Source organism: Saccoglossus kowalevskii, chromosome 2 (genome assembly GCF_978046115.1).
Source record: "Saccoglossus kowalevskii chromosome 2, keSacKowa6.1, whole genome shotgun sequence".
Lineage (NCBI taxonomy): Eukaryota > Metazoa > Hemichordata > Enteropneusta > Harrimaniidae > Saccoglossus > Saccoglossus kowalevskii.
Genome location: NC_140642.1, coordinates 20,373,845 through 20,386,894, shown reverse-complemented (window position 1 = coordinate 20,386,894; position 13,050 = coordinate 20,373,845). Strand labels below are relative to the sequence as shown.

The 13,050-nt window shown below is 37.6% G+C and overlaps 2 protein-coding genes across 2 annotated transcripts in view; one reads left to right on the top strand and one right to left on the bottom strand.

Moving 5' to 3' along the window:
• Positions 1-2,063: 2,063 nt before the first annotated feature.
• LOC146748262 (uncharacterized) lies at positions 2,064-7,751 on the bottom strand. The gene has a single exon (XM_085505195.1). The coding sequence runs from the start codon at positions 7,749-7,751 to the stop codon at positions 2,064-2,066; it is 5,688 nt and encodes a 1,895-aa protein (XP_085361321.1).
• Positions 7,752-11,433: 3,682 nt separating this feature from the next.
• The window catches only part of LOC102807427 (ras guanyl-releasing protein 3-like), a 64,210-nt gene continuing 62,593 nt past the window's right edge, over positions 11,434-13,050 (top strand). The window contains exons 1-2 of the mRNA XM_085492632.1: positions 11,434-11,568; positions 12,058-12,163. Of these exons, the coding sequence (XP_085348758.1) occupies positions 11,536-11,568; positions 12,058-12,163 (139 nt within the window). The 5' untranslated portion in view covers positions 11,434-11,535. The remainder of the gene's footprint in view (positions 11,569-12,057; positions 12,164-13,050) is intronic.

The following is a 13,050-nucleotide window of genomic DNA, read 5'->3' as shown; positions in this document are numbered from 1 at the left end:
AATATTTGAGATAATTAGACTTAAATTACTCAAACTCGCCCATCCATTAATTCACATATAGAAACATGTGTACTGATCACAAGTTTTGGTTCCTGTTTTAAATCAACATTGAGTTGTTGAAGTGTTTTGTTATGGCATTTTACTATGTTCTTGACGTCATTTGCATGAAATTAACTACCTGCATTTTCAAAGAATATAAATATAAAGCCATAAGGAGTGTGGTTGTGAATGTTGTATGTTCATTTCAACCAGACAGCTGCAATTACGGCGTATTCTTTCCATTATAATGTATATATTTAATTTGTTGCTCATAACCATCATTTGTATTCTCTATTTATTTTGTTGGAAAGTGCCAACACAGAAAGCCATGTTTTCTGCGTTGATTATAAAATGGTAAAAGTATTATTTTTATGGCAAACACAAAAGACATCAATGACAGTGTCACGCTACCAAGGTATAATTGCCTATAACTGCACAATAATGGCAAATATTTATTTAGTGTCTTTCATTATCTCTCATTTAATGAGAATAAGTTTGTGAAAGGCAGATGTTGTGTTATTGCACAGCGATCGGTTATTATTTAACTAATTGTAAATAGAAACATGTCAAAACGCACTAATTCAAATGAACTGCAGTGGGATTCATGTACTAATATTGATGAGCCTGGATTTTTGTTTGTCATGTTTGCGTGTTTTGATTTATTTATGGTTTATTGTTCAAGGAACAAAGTATTCCCAAAATAGGAAGGGGAAATGTTCAAAGATTTGAGATTCTATAAACAAGGAAATATTCCCTTTTTGCCATTTAGTGTGTTTTTCATTTCTACTATTAATCATTATTTCATTCCCCAGTTGTTATATACGAACCACTTTCAGGAAAACATGTCTTTTTTTGCCAGCTTTTACTATATAGCTTGGTGTGTGCCATAACTCTGGATGCAATGAAAGTTACTTATGTCTAGCAAGTTGTCCTTTACAATATTGTTCTTATTTGAAATGTAATTTGAAAGAAGGGAATGGTATATGAAAAATGTCTGTCTTGTCCTTGTCCCCATTGTTAAGTTTTTTCTTGTGGTTACAAAAATTCAAAAGTTTCTATTTTGGGGGTATTCAAACATAGAAACAACGACTTTGTGGTTTCCCTGACAGCCATTTTAGATTGGGAAATGGGTAAAATGCATACAATTAAAGTTCATAATTCTTAAACTAGTTTGGAATTTAAAGTATTTTTAATCACAGAGAATATTTTACCTTCAGGAAATTCCTGTCACAAAATTATGTTACCGATGACCATCTATAGATTTGATGTTCTCAAATCATTTCCATGCAGGTTTGTGGCTGTGATTTGGCTCGAAGTATAGCCACTGTACTCTATAGGTCGGAACAATTCACGAAGTCGGAAAGTCTCATGTCAGGATTGACATTTATTGAACTTTGAAAAGGAAACATCAACATCGGCTTGAAACAACAACAAACGTAAAAAATAATAAACGATAACAATGGCACGAGGACCTCAAGTGTCACATGACACAAAACTCAAGTTGTGATAGATCGGTTTTAAACCAATCACTGATCGCGGTAATAATGTCATAGGTCAAATACAATGTATGATATAATAAGAATACGAATAATCTAAACTAAACATCAAAGCTATTGCTGAACAGAAATAATACAGCAAATTGAATATTAATTATAGAAAACATTTTGAAGTCTAACTAGACAATTCAAACTTAATCAACAAACACACCTATGATTTGCATCTCGCCCCGACATACTCCGGGCGCAAACGAGTTGCTGGCAAACCTGTATCAAAACATAGTGGGTTTGCTTAACTGTAGAATCAATGTAAAATGCTCAAATATTCAATAAAGGGAACATTATAACATAGAATTATGATACAAATGAATATCTTGCCTAAATTGTGCAATATTCATTATTATGAGAAATACTGTTCTTACTTATTTCTAGTGTTCAGTAATAAATCACTGTTTTGAAAAGAGTTCTCTGGTGATATCGAAAAGTTTGTAAAAGAGTCTCTATGTAATAAAGAGTCAATGTAATTATTCACACAGAATTATCATTGTACTGCATGGTGATTCTTTGTTTGGCTAGTTGAGCTGCCTTTCTTCGTGATTGTCTGTGAATTTGCGTTGTGTTAGAATTGTCTACTTCATCATTGATTGGTTGTGAATCGATCAATGACGTCGCAGATATGTCCGTTGATATTTCTTGATCAGATTGCGTGTTGTCGGTTGATATCTCTAATGGATATAAACGTGAAATGTCTCGGTTGGTCATTCCACTTTTCGTCTTGATTTCTGCTACGCGAACAATACCGTCCGAACCTGGTAATAACTTGGTAACACAGGCTAGGTTCCAGTGAAGGCGCTTCTTGATGTCATCATGTACTAAAACTATATCACCAACTTTGATTCTATTGGTTTTGACACCCTTGTGTTGGTTGATGTGCCGTTCGCGAAGAGCGGTGATATATTCATGCGACCAACGCCTCCAGAAGGCATCTTGAAGCATAGTGAGGTAACGATATCGGTGATTTGCAATGTGATGATTCATCAAGATATTGGGGTTTGTGACCGTTTCAGTAGCTTGTGGTAAACTGTGTATACTACGCCCGTTGATCAAATGTGAAGGTGTGAGCGGATTCAGATCGGCGATATCTGAAGAAACAAATGTCAGCGGTCGTTCATTTATTGAAGATTCAATTTCGGTCAGAATAGTCTCCAATTCGACGTAGGTCACACAGGATCGCCCAAGAACTTTCTTAAGGCTTGTCTTGGTAATAGAAATCATTCGTTCGAAGAAACCTCCGCACCATGGACTGCGCTTTGGAGTAAATTTCCATGCTATGCGTTGATCTGATAAATAGCGTTGTACTGTAGAATTTTGCATGATTTCTTTGAGCTGGTGTGACGCTGATACAAACGTTGACGCATTGTCCGATATGATGAGATTAGGTGTCGAGCGACGTGATGTGAAACGTCGGAGGGCTAATAGAAACGATTCAGTCGTAAGATCTCTGACGAGTTCTAAGTGTATGGCGCGCGTGATAGTACATGTGAATAGACAGATGTAGACCTTAACAATAGCTTGATTGATTGGGTCTTTGACGAATAAGTGTCCGGTGTAGTCTATTCCAATAGAAGAAAAGGGTTCAGATCGTTGTACTCTGAAGGTAGGAAGTGGCGCTGGAATTGGCTTGGAGTATGGCGTACCGTCTACTTTCTTGCAAATGACGCATTGGCGTAGAACTGCTTTGACGTAGCGTCGCATTGAGATTATCCAGTACCGCTCGCGTAATTGAGACGTGACTGCGTTAGTACCGGCATGTTGAAGACTTAAATGAGTGTCCCGAATTATCATTGTGGTGAACGCATGTTTACCGGGGATCAATATCGGGTGTACAGTGTTGAAGGGTAAGTTGGTATTCTGCAGTCGACCTCCTGCACGTAATAATTGATCGCTGTCGACGAATAGCTTGAGTTGCTTGCAGAGAATTCCAAGTTTACCATCGTTCTTGGTTAGTCTTCGAATTTCATCAGCGTAGTACATATGTTGAATATTCTGAATCCAAACTAGCTCGGCGGTCTCTAGTTCGGTCGGTGAGGGCGCTGTTGTTTGTTGATTGTTGTCATCTGGAGAGGTCAATATGGCTGTCTTCTTTGTGCGTTCTCTCAACTTGTTAATGAAACGTAATACAAACGCTGTAACTCTAAGTAGATGTGATAAATTTTGATAATGTTCGATCTGGAATACATTGTCAATATTGTAGTTGACTTCTGTGGAAGTTTCTGTGACTGAGATTGATTGTTCGCGTATCGTAGGCGATATGAATGGAGGGCCTAGTTGTGCGTTTTCTAAATTTGGCATTGTTGTAACAACAGTGTGAAGTACTGTCTGTTCAGAGACTTCAGTGGGCGTTGAAGATGGGGCTTGCGTATATGTGGATACTGAAGTGTCCCCTGTCTTCACACGTTGATCAGAATTGGTTGTGTTTGGAGTATCAAATAACTCGCATCTGGGCCAGTGTTGTCGATTAGTTAACCAAAACGGTCCGTTCCACCACAATTTTGATTCTGATAGCTCAGCTGGTGTGATACCTCGGGTTACTAAGTCGGCTGGGTTCTCTGCTGTATTGACGTAGTGGAGTTCCTGTTGAAATGAGTTGATTTCTGTCACACGATTGCGAGTAAACACATTCTGTTTACCTCGTCCATGTAGCCAATGTAATGTTATCTGACTATCTGACCATAACACATATTTTGAGATTGAGTATTTCCGTTCAAGGGATTTACCAACAAATTGACTAAGTCGTGTTCCAATCAGGGCACCCATTAACTCTAAGCGTGGTATTGTTAGGGTTTGCTTGTTTATGGGAGCAACTCGTGCCTTTGCCATCACTAATGTAGATTCGGTGTCAGATACTAAATACACTGCGGCTCCGTAGGCCTTGTCTGATGCATCAGAAAATGTGTGAATTTCAACACTAGTCGGATTGTTGACAAAATATTTGCGCTGGATGTGATTGTTCGTCATCTTGTAGAGATCGTCGGCTATATTTTGCCATTGTTGTAGTATTTCAGAGTCGATGGGTGTATCCCAGTTGTGATTGGTGATCCATAAATGTTGAATGATCAATTTTGCTTTGATATGAACAGGAGAAAACAAACCTAGTGGATCATATAGACTAGCGCTATATGCTACGATATCTCGCTTAGAAGTGAATTGTCCGAAGTTCGGCGTTTTTAATGGTTTCACGCGCAGAAAGTCAGCTTTAGAATCCCAGCGGATCCCGAGAATTGATAAGTCAGACTTTGAGTTGGATCGACCATCAATATCAATAACTTGTCTCAGAAATGCATCATTAGTGTTCCAGGAACGTAAGTTAAACTTGCGTGTAGATAGGATATTGATTGATTGTTCATAGAACTGTAATGCTTCCATTGAAGATGCGCAACTAGAAACTACGTCATCGACGTAAATGTCCTGTTGTAGAACTTGGGCTGTCGATTTTGAAGAGTGTTCATTCGTTAAATGTTTGATGGCTGCATTCAATATGAAGGGTGAACATGTAGCGCCGAATAGAACTGACTTGAACTGGAAGGTTTCGAAAGGGCTATTAATATTGGTTGAGTCCGTTAACCATAGAAATTTAGTGTATTTCCGGTCGGCTTCATGTAGACTAATTTGTAAGAAAGCCTTTTCAATATCTGCGGTTAATGCTATGGGGTCTGCTCGAAATCTCAGTAGTATAGACGTTAATGAATTGAGAAGTGGGGGTCCTGTATCTAAACACTGATTGAGGCTGGGCTGGTCCTTACCAGTAGTTGCTGAACAGTCGTACACTATTCTAATTGGAGTAGACTCGCTGTCCTTCTTGACCGAGCGATGAGGTAAGTAGTGCCCGATATCTGTACTATCATCGGTGACTCTCTCAATAAAACCTCTATGCAACTGATCATTGATAATGTTGTCGTAAACTTTGACAAGTTTGTCTGGTAGCTTGGCGATCATTTTTCTGGTGCGAGTATTTGCTGCTTGATAGTTGGTATGTAAGGTAGGGTGTTCCGGTTTCCAAGGTAATTTAGCTGTGTATCTTCCATCTTCGGTGGTGAGGCAATGATCAATATATTGTGTGTATTGTTCATTTTGTGCTACTTTGAGTTCGCTTGACTTGATTGTATCGTAAACACCAACTGTCTCTAAATCCCAAAATGAGCTGACTAAACTATCGAGTTCAGTATCTGGGGCTTTCACACTGGATATATGAAAAGTCTGGATATTTCTTCCCCTCCGTCTAGTTGAAGGAATAGGCCCTGATAAGAGATAGCCGAAAGCGGAAGAAACTGCGACAGGACTGCAACCTCTAATGATGTGGGATCCAACATAGTCCCAATAATGGTCAGCACCAATCAATACATCCACAGTCATGTTAGTGTCGTGAGAAAGTGGGTGTGCTAATTTGAGGTTGCGTATATGTGATATATTGCGTAAATCGTGTGTGAGATTGTTATCTAAATTATCGGAAATTTCATTGACTATGAGCAAGTCGATTGCGCTCTTTATACCATCTATCTGTAGAAGACCGACAGTGGTACGAGGTATCGTTTTATACCCTGTTTTCGAATTGGAAAATGATTTCAGATTGAGAGTTTCCGAGTAATTGGGGTTTGCATTTATCGAATTTGCAAACTTTGTTGTCACAAAACTCCTATCAGCCCCCTCATCAAAAAGGACTGTAGCGACCCTAGAAACACCATTGCCAAACGTGGTGATTCGTGCGGTTTTCAGCAAGACGCGCGGTGGTGGGTCTGTATTTGACCGCCTATTGAGAAATGGTCGCTTGGGAGAGTGATTTGATACATGCGCGAAATTTATGTGGGTATCGCTTGATTTATTTTGCTGGGTGTCTGTCGAAATAGTCGAGTGAATTGAAGTATGATGCTTGCCTTTGCACGTGCGACAAGTCCAACGGGAGCGACATTCTCGCAAAAGATGATGACCTAAACAATTAAAACAGAGCTTGTTATCATGTATAAATTTCAAACGATCTGTGCGTGTTGCTATGGTACGACAGTCTGTGGTATAATGTTTACCATTACAGTAAGTGCAATGTGGTGATCTGGGTGTATACTGCTGTGATTTAGCATTGTTTTGTGCAGTGTGTGTTCTGGCATTAGCAGTATATTTTGTTTTGTTAGAGACATGTGGATTGCATTGATAGTTACCATGGGTACCAGCTGCTTGTTTTGACTGAGGATACTGACTGTTGGTATTGAAAGCAGCAACAGACGATGGGTAGTGATCGCTATCAGCAGCGTCGTCTGATCCAATGTTGAGAGCTTTGATTTCATGTAGCATTGCTTTGCTGAGCGTCGCCAAAGTCCATGTATCATCCGTGTTGGATCGAGAAAGTTGGCGTTGAAATTGAACTGGCAGTTGCTTGAGTAAAAACGGTATCAATAGCTTTTCGTAGTGAGATTCATCCTGTCCAAGAGCTTTGAGTGAGCGAATAGTTGTGTCCAGATTATCGTGAAATGTTCGCAAAGATGTGGCGTTATAATCGGGTGGTGCACGCGTCCATAATGACTCCATGTGCGCTTGAATAATAAGTTGTGTCTGCCCGTAACGCTTTTCTAGCAGTGCGTATGCCAGTTTGTAATTTTCGGCGGACATCTGATAGCCGTCTATGAGTTGCTTGGCGTCGTCGGCAACAAATGATCGCAAGTACGTAAACTTCTGTACATCGGTAATCTGCGTATTTGAATCAATTGTGGCCTTAAAATTGTCGTTGAATTCGTTCCATGTTAGTGGGTCTCCGCGGAAAATGGGTATCTCGAGGCGAGGCAGTTGAACAGTTTTGAGTTGAGGTGGGTGGCGTTGTACGCTGACTGGTCGTTGATTTGGGTCTAGAATTGAAGCAGGATTGTTTTGATTGACAAATAAAGTAATAAAAGCAACACGATTCAGTATATCTACCTCATAACTGTCAGTAGCGGCGAATTCTGGGTCGTCGATATCGATGAGACCCGTGACATATCCGTCGGCGGTGACTAGGGCTTCGACTCGCGTATCGACGGTTAACTTTCTTGCGGCGATTTCCCGATATGCGACGGTCTTGTCTTGAGCTGTCTCGTAGTTGGATACTAGTTGTTCAATGGGTTGTAGCACCGCTTGTAGCTTGACTCTTGCTCTATCTCTGTTCTTGATTAGCGTGGTGATTTTTGGTGCCATGTTGAAAACTGTGCTGGTTGAAACTTTCACTGTGTCGCGCGACTTTGAATTGCTCCGTTGAATCCTGGTCTCTTGCACCAATATGTGGCTGTGATTTGGCTCGAAGTATAGCCACTGTACTCTATAGGTCGGAACAATTCACGAAGTCGGAAAGTCTCATGTCAGGATTGACATTTATTGAACTTTGAAAAGGAAACATCAACATCGGCTTGAAACAACAACAAACGTAAAAAATAATAAACGATAACAATGGCACGAGGACCTCAAGTGTCACATGACACAAAACTCAAGTTGTGATAGATCGGTTTTAAACCAATCACTGATCGCGGTAATAATGTCATAGGTCAAATACAATGTATGATATAATAAGAATACGAATAATCTAAACTAAACATCAAAGCTATTGCTGAACAGAAATAATACAGCAAATTGAATATTAATTATAGAAAACATTTTGAAGTCTAACTAGACAATTCAAACTTAATCAACAAACACACCTATGATTTGCATCTCGCCCCGACAAGGTTTTAGCATTTTAAAAAAAAAGCAGCAAATGGCTCAGAAATCAAATTTCTCACTTATAAGTTTTGTTTGCACTTGTGCAGTGCTTTTCATTTGTGCCCTACCTAAGGCTTGAGAATCTGTAGTTACACTACATGTATTTAAACAAAACAATTAAAAACTACCATATATGTACTCTGCTTGAATGGTCTGAAATGATATACAATTGTTTAGAACTAGTTATTTATTACTATAAAATGTGAGTAATTGAGTGTCCCAAACATGATGGGACATAGCAATATTTCCTCCTTTGGGTATTACTTGATAAAGATAAATGCATTTTACCGGTAATATCTTTTTTTATGAAATATCAAGAATAATCAGGTGATTTGATATACTTAAATCTAATTGCTATTTATATCCATGTAAAGGAAGTTAGCAAGAATGTTCGGATAAACAGGATGGTAGTAATAATGTCATGGTCATAGGATATGTTTTCCCTTATCAAAGAGTTTACAGTATACATGTATGGTCCTGGATATAGCGATTAAAGAACATTTCTTGGCATTTCATCTAGTTTTCAAATTAGGACTTCTCTGAAACAGTGACTCAGATCAGGAACATATGAAAGATTTCAATCCACTATTACCAGAACAACTGATTCATGTTGCACCGTGGTGTGTATATGTTTCAGGTTTGTTCGTCATGCCAGACTTGAACTTGGGTATTTCTAAAAGTATCTTTAAGGAGTATTGTGAAATGTATCAATTCAGGTAGGGAATCTGAATAAATCTGGCCATACTGAATGTTGTCTTTATTTCATCAGTGTGTACATTCAGTGAAAAGAAATATAGTCAATAACAATTAGTCAGTCTGAAATGTTGTTTGCATTGTTATTAAAAAAAAGAAGTCATGAATGCAAATTATTGACACATATATGTGCTGTATCAGTAGCGATTGCCCTTAGGTAAATAACAAAGGTGTGTCTGATGGTAAAAATAAATCATATTTTAATGATCCAGCATACAAGAAATCTATTTTTTGATTTATGTGTGCTACTGGTAATATTTTACATTATATCTTTACTTTCCGAAATTCTCAGCCTGGTAACCTAAAACATCTTCTGTTTTTTAGAGTAATTTCTTCATTAATTTTGAACCAAATGGACATTTTCAATTGGCTAAAAGTCTTGGTCGCATTTTTTGATTAAATTAGAAAATTATCATACAAGTGTTAAGTGACTAATTGAATCCGGTGCTCAAAGGTTTAAAAGCAACAGAAAGATTGAACTATAGAGGGCACCATAACATCTGAAATTACCATGCCAACAGTGTCATGCCAACAGTGTTTTTCACAATGTTATTATAGTGAACCCTGGGAATCAGTGGATACATCACAATCCATTTTCAGTCTCCATTTTAAATACAATAAATGTGGACATCACACATTGTTCATGAATTAACATGCAAGTTATTGATGGAAATGAATGCTGTGATCAAAGTAAACTATACACTATACATCAAGGTAACAGAGGATTATACAATCCTTTGTGCACGGCACAAAGCAGAGAAAAGAAATTAATGATTTATTATTCTCTTTCTTCATCTGTATTTTTACATAATCGTTGAAGTCCATTTGTGATCTAGTGTGTGTGAGTTATATTGTGATCTTCCTTTACTTTGTATGCTGTCAGTCCCTGGGAATTGAGATGTATAAATTTTTTATGCTGTGCAGAGTGAACCCTATTTATATTCTTTTCAACCACTCTTCCATTCTCATTGTCTGTTTTCTATTAGGTAAATGTTCTGAAATGTTGAGAAAACATTATAAAATAAAATAAATTTGCAATGTTTCTATAAAAACAAAAACAAAATCATGTATAATGTTGCCTTTTAAATGAAGTAAGGGGTGTATTTGGAGTGTGTGTGGGTGTTAAAAAGCAATTTAAAAAAAAAAATTTGTTGTTATTACAAGCAAGCTGTCCTAGGCCAATATACAATAATGCATTTGGCGTCTGTCTGCTGATTTCACACAGGTCAATTCTGCGCATAAGTCTCACCTCTGGTTTATCATTGAATTTCAAGGATAAATGGTTATTTATTTATGTTACTACAGACAGTGCCCTCAGATGACTGTCAATGACCAGGCATTACCATGTTTCAAAATAATGCTTCTTCCTGCTCCCATCAATTGTTTATTAAAAAAAGCTTTTTTGACTGCACAGGAAATTTGCTCGACATAAATGTTAAGCAGTCAGTATAGGAGTGCAACCAGCTGCAGAGGTACACGCTCATAGTGGATTTAATATATGCAACATGGATTGAAAATAGGCCTCTGATCTATTTGAAAACAAACTCCACTGACATCAGTCTGTAACCATAGTAACCATGAAGACTGATGATGATGCAGTGAATCTCAGGTTATGTGCTTCAACTATATCAAGTTGATTTGTATCCATTCTGTAAAATAAAACAAGCAAACACGTGTATAATTTTGTAATTTTTGTTTATCTATTATAATTACGATTCATATCAGAATTCACATAGATTATCCCTATATCCATCAGATATCTGAATGACATCAATTTGTTCACCTTACTGGAAATAGATTTTTTCAGCCAGGCTAGAAACAAATAATTTTTGGTTACTGATGACCTGTTTTATTATTAACGTGGTCAGTCGTAATGACGGCCGCTGGGACACCCTTGTTCTTTGCCTGTGCCCGGTTTGAACTCTTCAGTTCTGTTCAACATCTACATGATTTGTGCATGTTTGATTGGTTAAAATCAGAGGCAGACACACACTATCTTCAACCCATCTTGTTTAGTATTCCTACCAAAAACACAATGTGCGTCATCAGACAGGCTTGGAATGGATTATTCCATTTGCTACGTTTGTGATTACTAAGATGTGGCAGCATTCATGTTATCGTACACTGATGATTATCATTGAAAATTTTTTGGTGATATTACATCATGAAATTGTTTTCTAAGCTGTAATTTGTAATTCTCTTGGCATCTTTTTTTTTTCGTGATAAATTTCTGTAAAAGTGACTTGTCAGCTTGCCGCTGCAAATTTTCACTCAACATTGACACTTGCATTATCGTAGAGCCACTCACCCCTACAACAGTGAATGGTATATGCCACTGTTCACTTTTTCATAGTAAATAGTAAATCCCTATGGTACAGTGTGTCTCACGGGTTTGTCTGTAATGTTGCTTTTTCCTCGGCTCTGATACCATGTCAGATCATCATAATCGTGGCTCACTTTTCAAAGACAAATCATGACTGCAGAATTCAAACCACTTTCACCACAGGTACGTTGGATTTTGTCAAAATTACATTGCGCACATATCTCTTGGCAAGCTGTGCATGCGTGTGCAGTCGCTTGCTCACGTCTACACGCACGCTGATTTTACTGAAAAACCGGCTTCAAGGATGTCAAATACATTTCAACTATACATTTGTACCTCGTGCATATGTAGAAATACTGACTGACATCAACAAATTATTATTCTCAAAACAATCATCATAACAGGACTTCTATACTGAAACAAGGTCTGCTCGAGATCTTGCAAGTGGCATTGCTTCCTGTGTATCTGAAGCATAGCTTTTGAAATTGAATTCTTAATTCTCTTCTGAATATTCCAAAACCATGCAGTCACGTATCAATATGTAATCAGTCAGTCAAGAGCTTTGTTTCTTTTTTATTCAGAAAAATTAGTAACTTGTAAGAATGAAGATTTCACACATACTGTACGTATTTCAGTTCTGGTAATGCTTTTGTAACGCATGCTTATACATAGGTCTATGGTTGTAGCCCCTGTAACAAAATGCCGCGACCAACAACGACAAGTAAAAGAGCCCTCATTCGTTCCTTGTCTGGATCTATGAAGAGAATACGAGGACGGAGTGAGTATTATATATTTTTGTCCCCAGTTATGGATTCAGTTTGTTGGTACATTAAACCGTGTATCTGTGACCTCGCAGATTTTATGAATTAATCTATTGTAATTGCTACTGTGCAATGCATTTTGTTGTTACACCTGCAAATCTGCCATTCTTATATCTTTATTTTATCCTTCAAAGTTTGTGTTTTTAAATCCGTAATTTATTAGGTACATGGAAAATTGATATCTTAACAAAGGGAATGGACATGAAGATTTTTTTTTCTTTCATTGTTTATTCACATTCGTGTGCCGTAGATTGATTGATACCTCTTGTGCAATTTATAGAACAAGCTCTTGTTGTGAAGTTCGTGACTGCCAACTCGCTTTAAAGTCTAATTACAATACGATTCAATAAATATAGCAAGATGTAAAAGGGAGATACAATTAGGGTACAATATCAGTATTTTCATTAACACTATTCTTACCTTGGGTGCCTATTATTGTGAGTGTTATACACTGATCAAATTTCAGAATTGAGTTTGCATTTCGTAGTGTGTCTGGAAACCTGCACGTAAGCCACATGACATTCTGGATTGAAAAAAAAAAACTACTACATTTGGTACTCGTATAAGGTTGTTATGTCTTCTGTTTTCGAAATGTTATACATGGCTTGTTTGCTTATACTCAATGCAGTGCGCGAATAATACTATCCCAGAATCAGTATAAATATTGTAATGGGAGGAGGGGTGTATACATTTGATGTACACACAGTCCCAGTACACAGATGAATTAGTTCCAATTATAGGTTAATTATGCTTGCGTTTAATTGACCTAAAACTGTTGAGAACTATTTGCTCACATCATTTAGTCAAGCCTCATTAGACATTGGATATCTTGATATATAGCAGG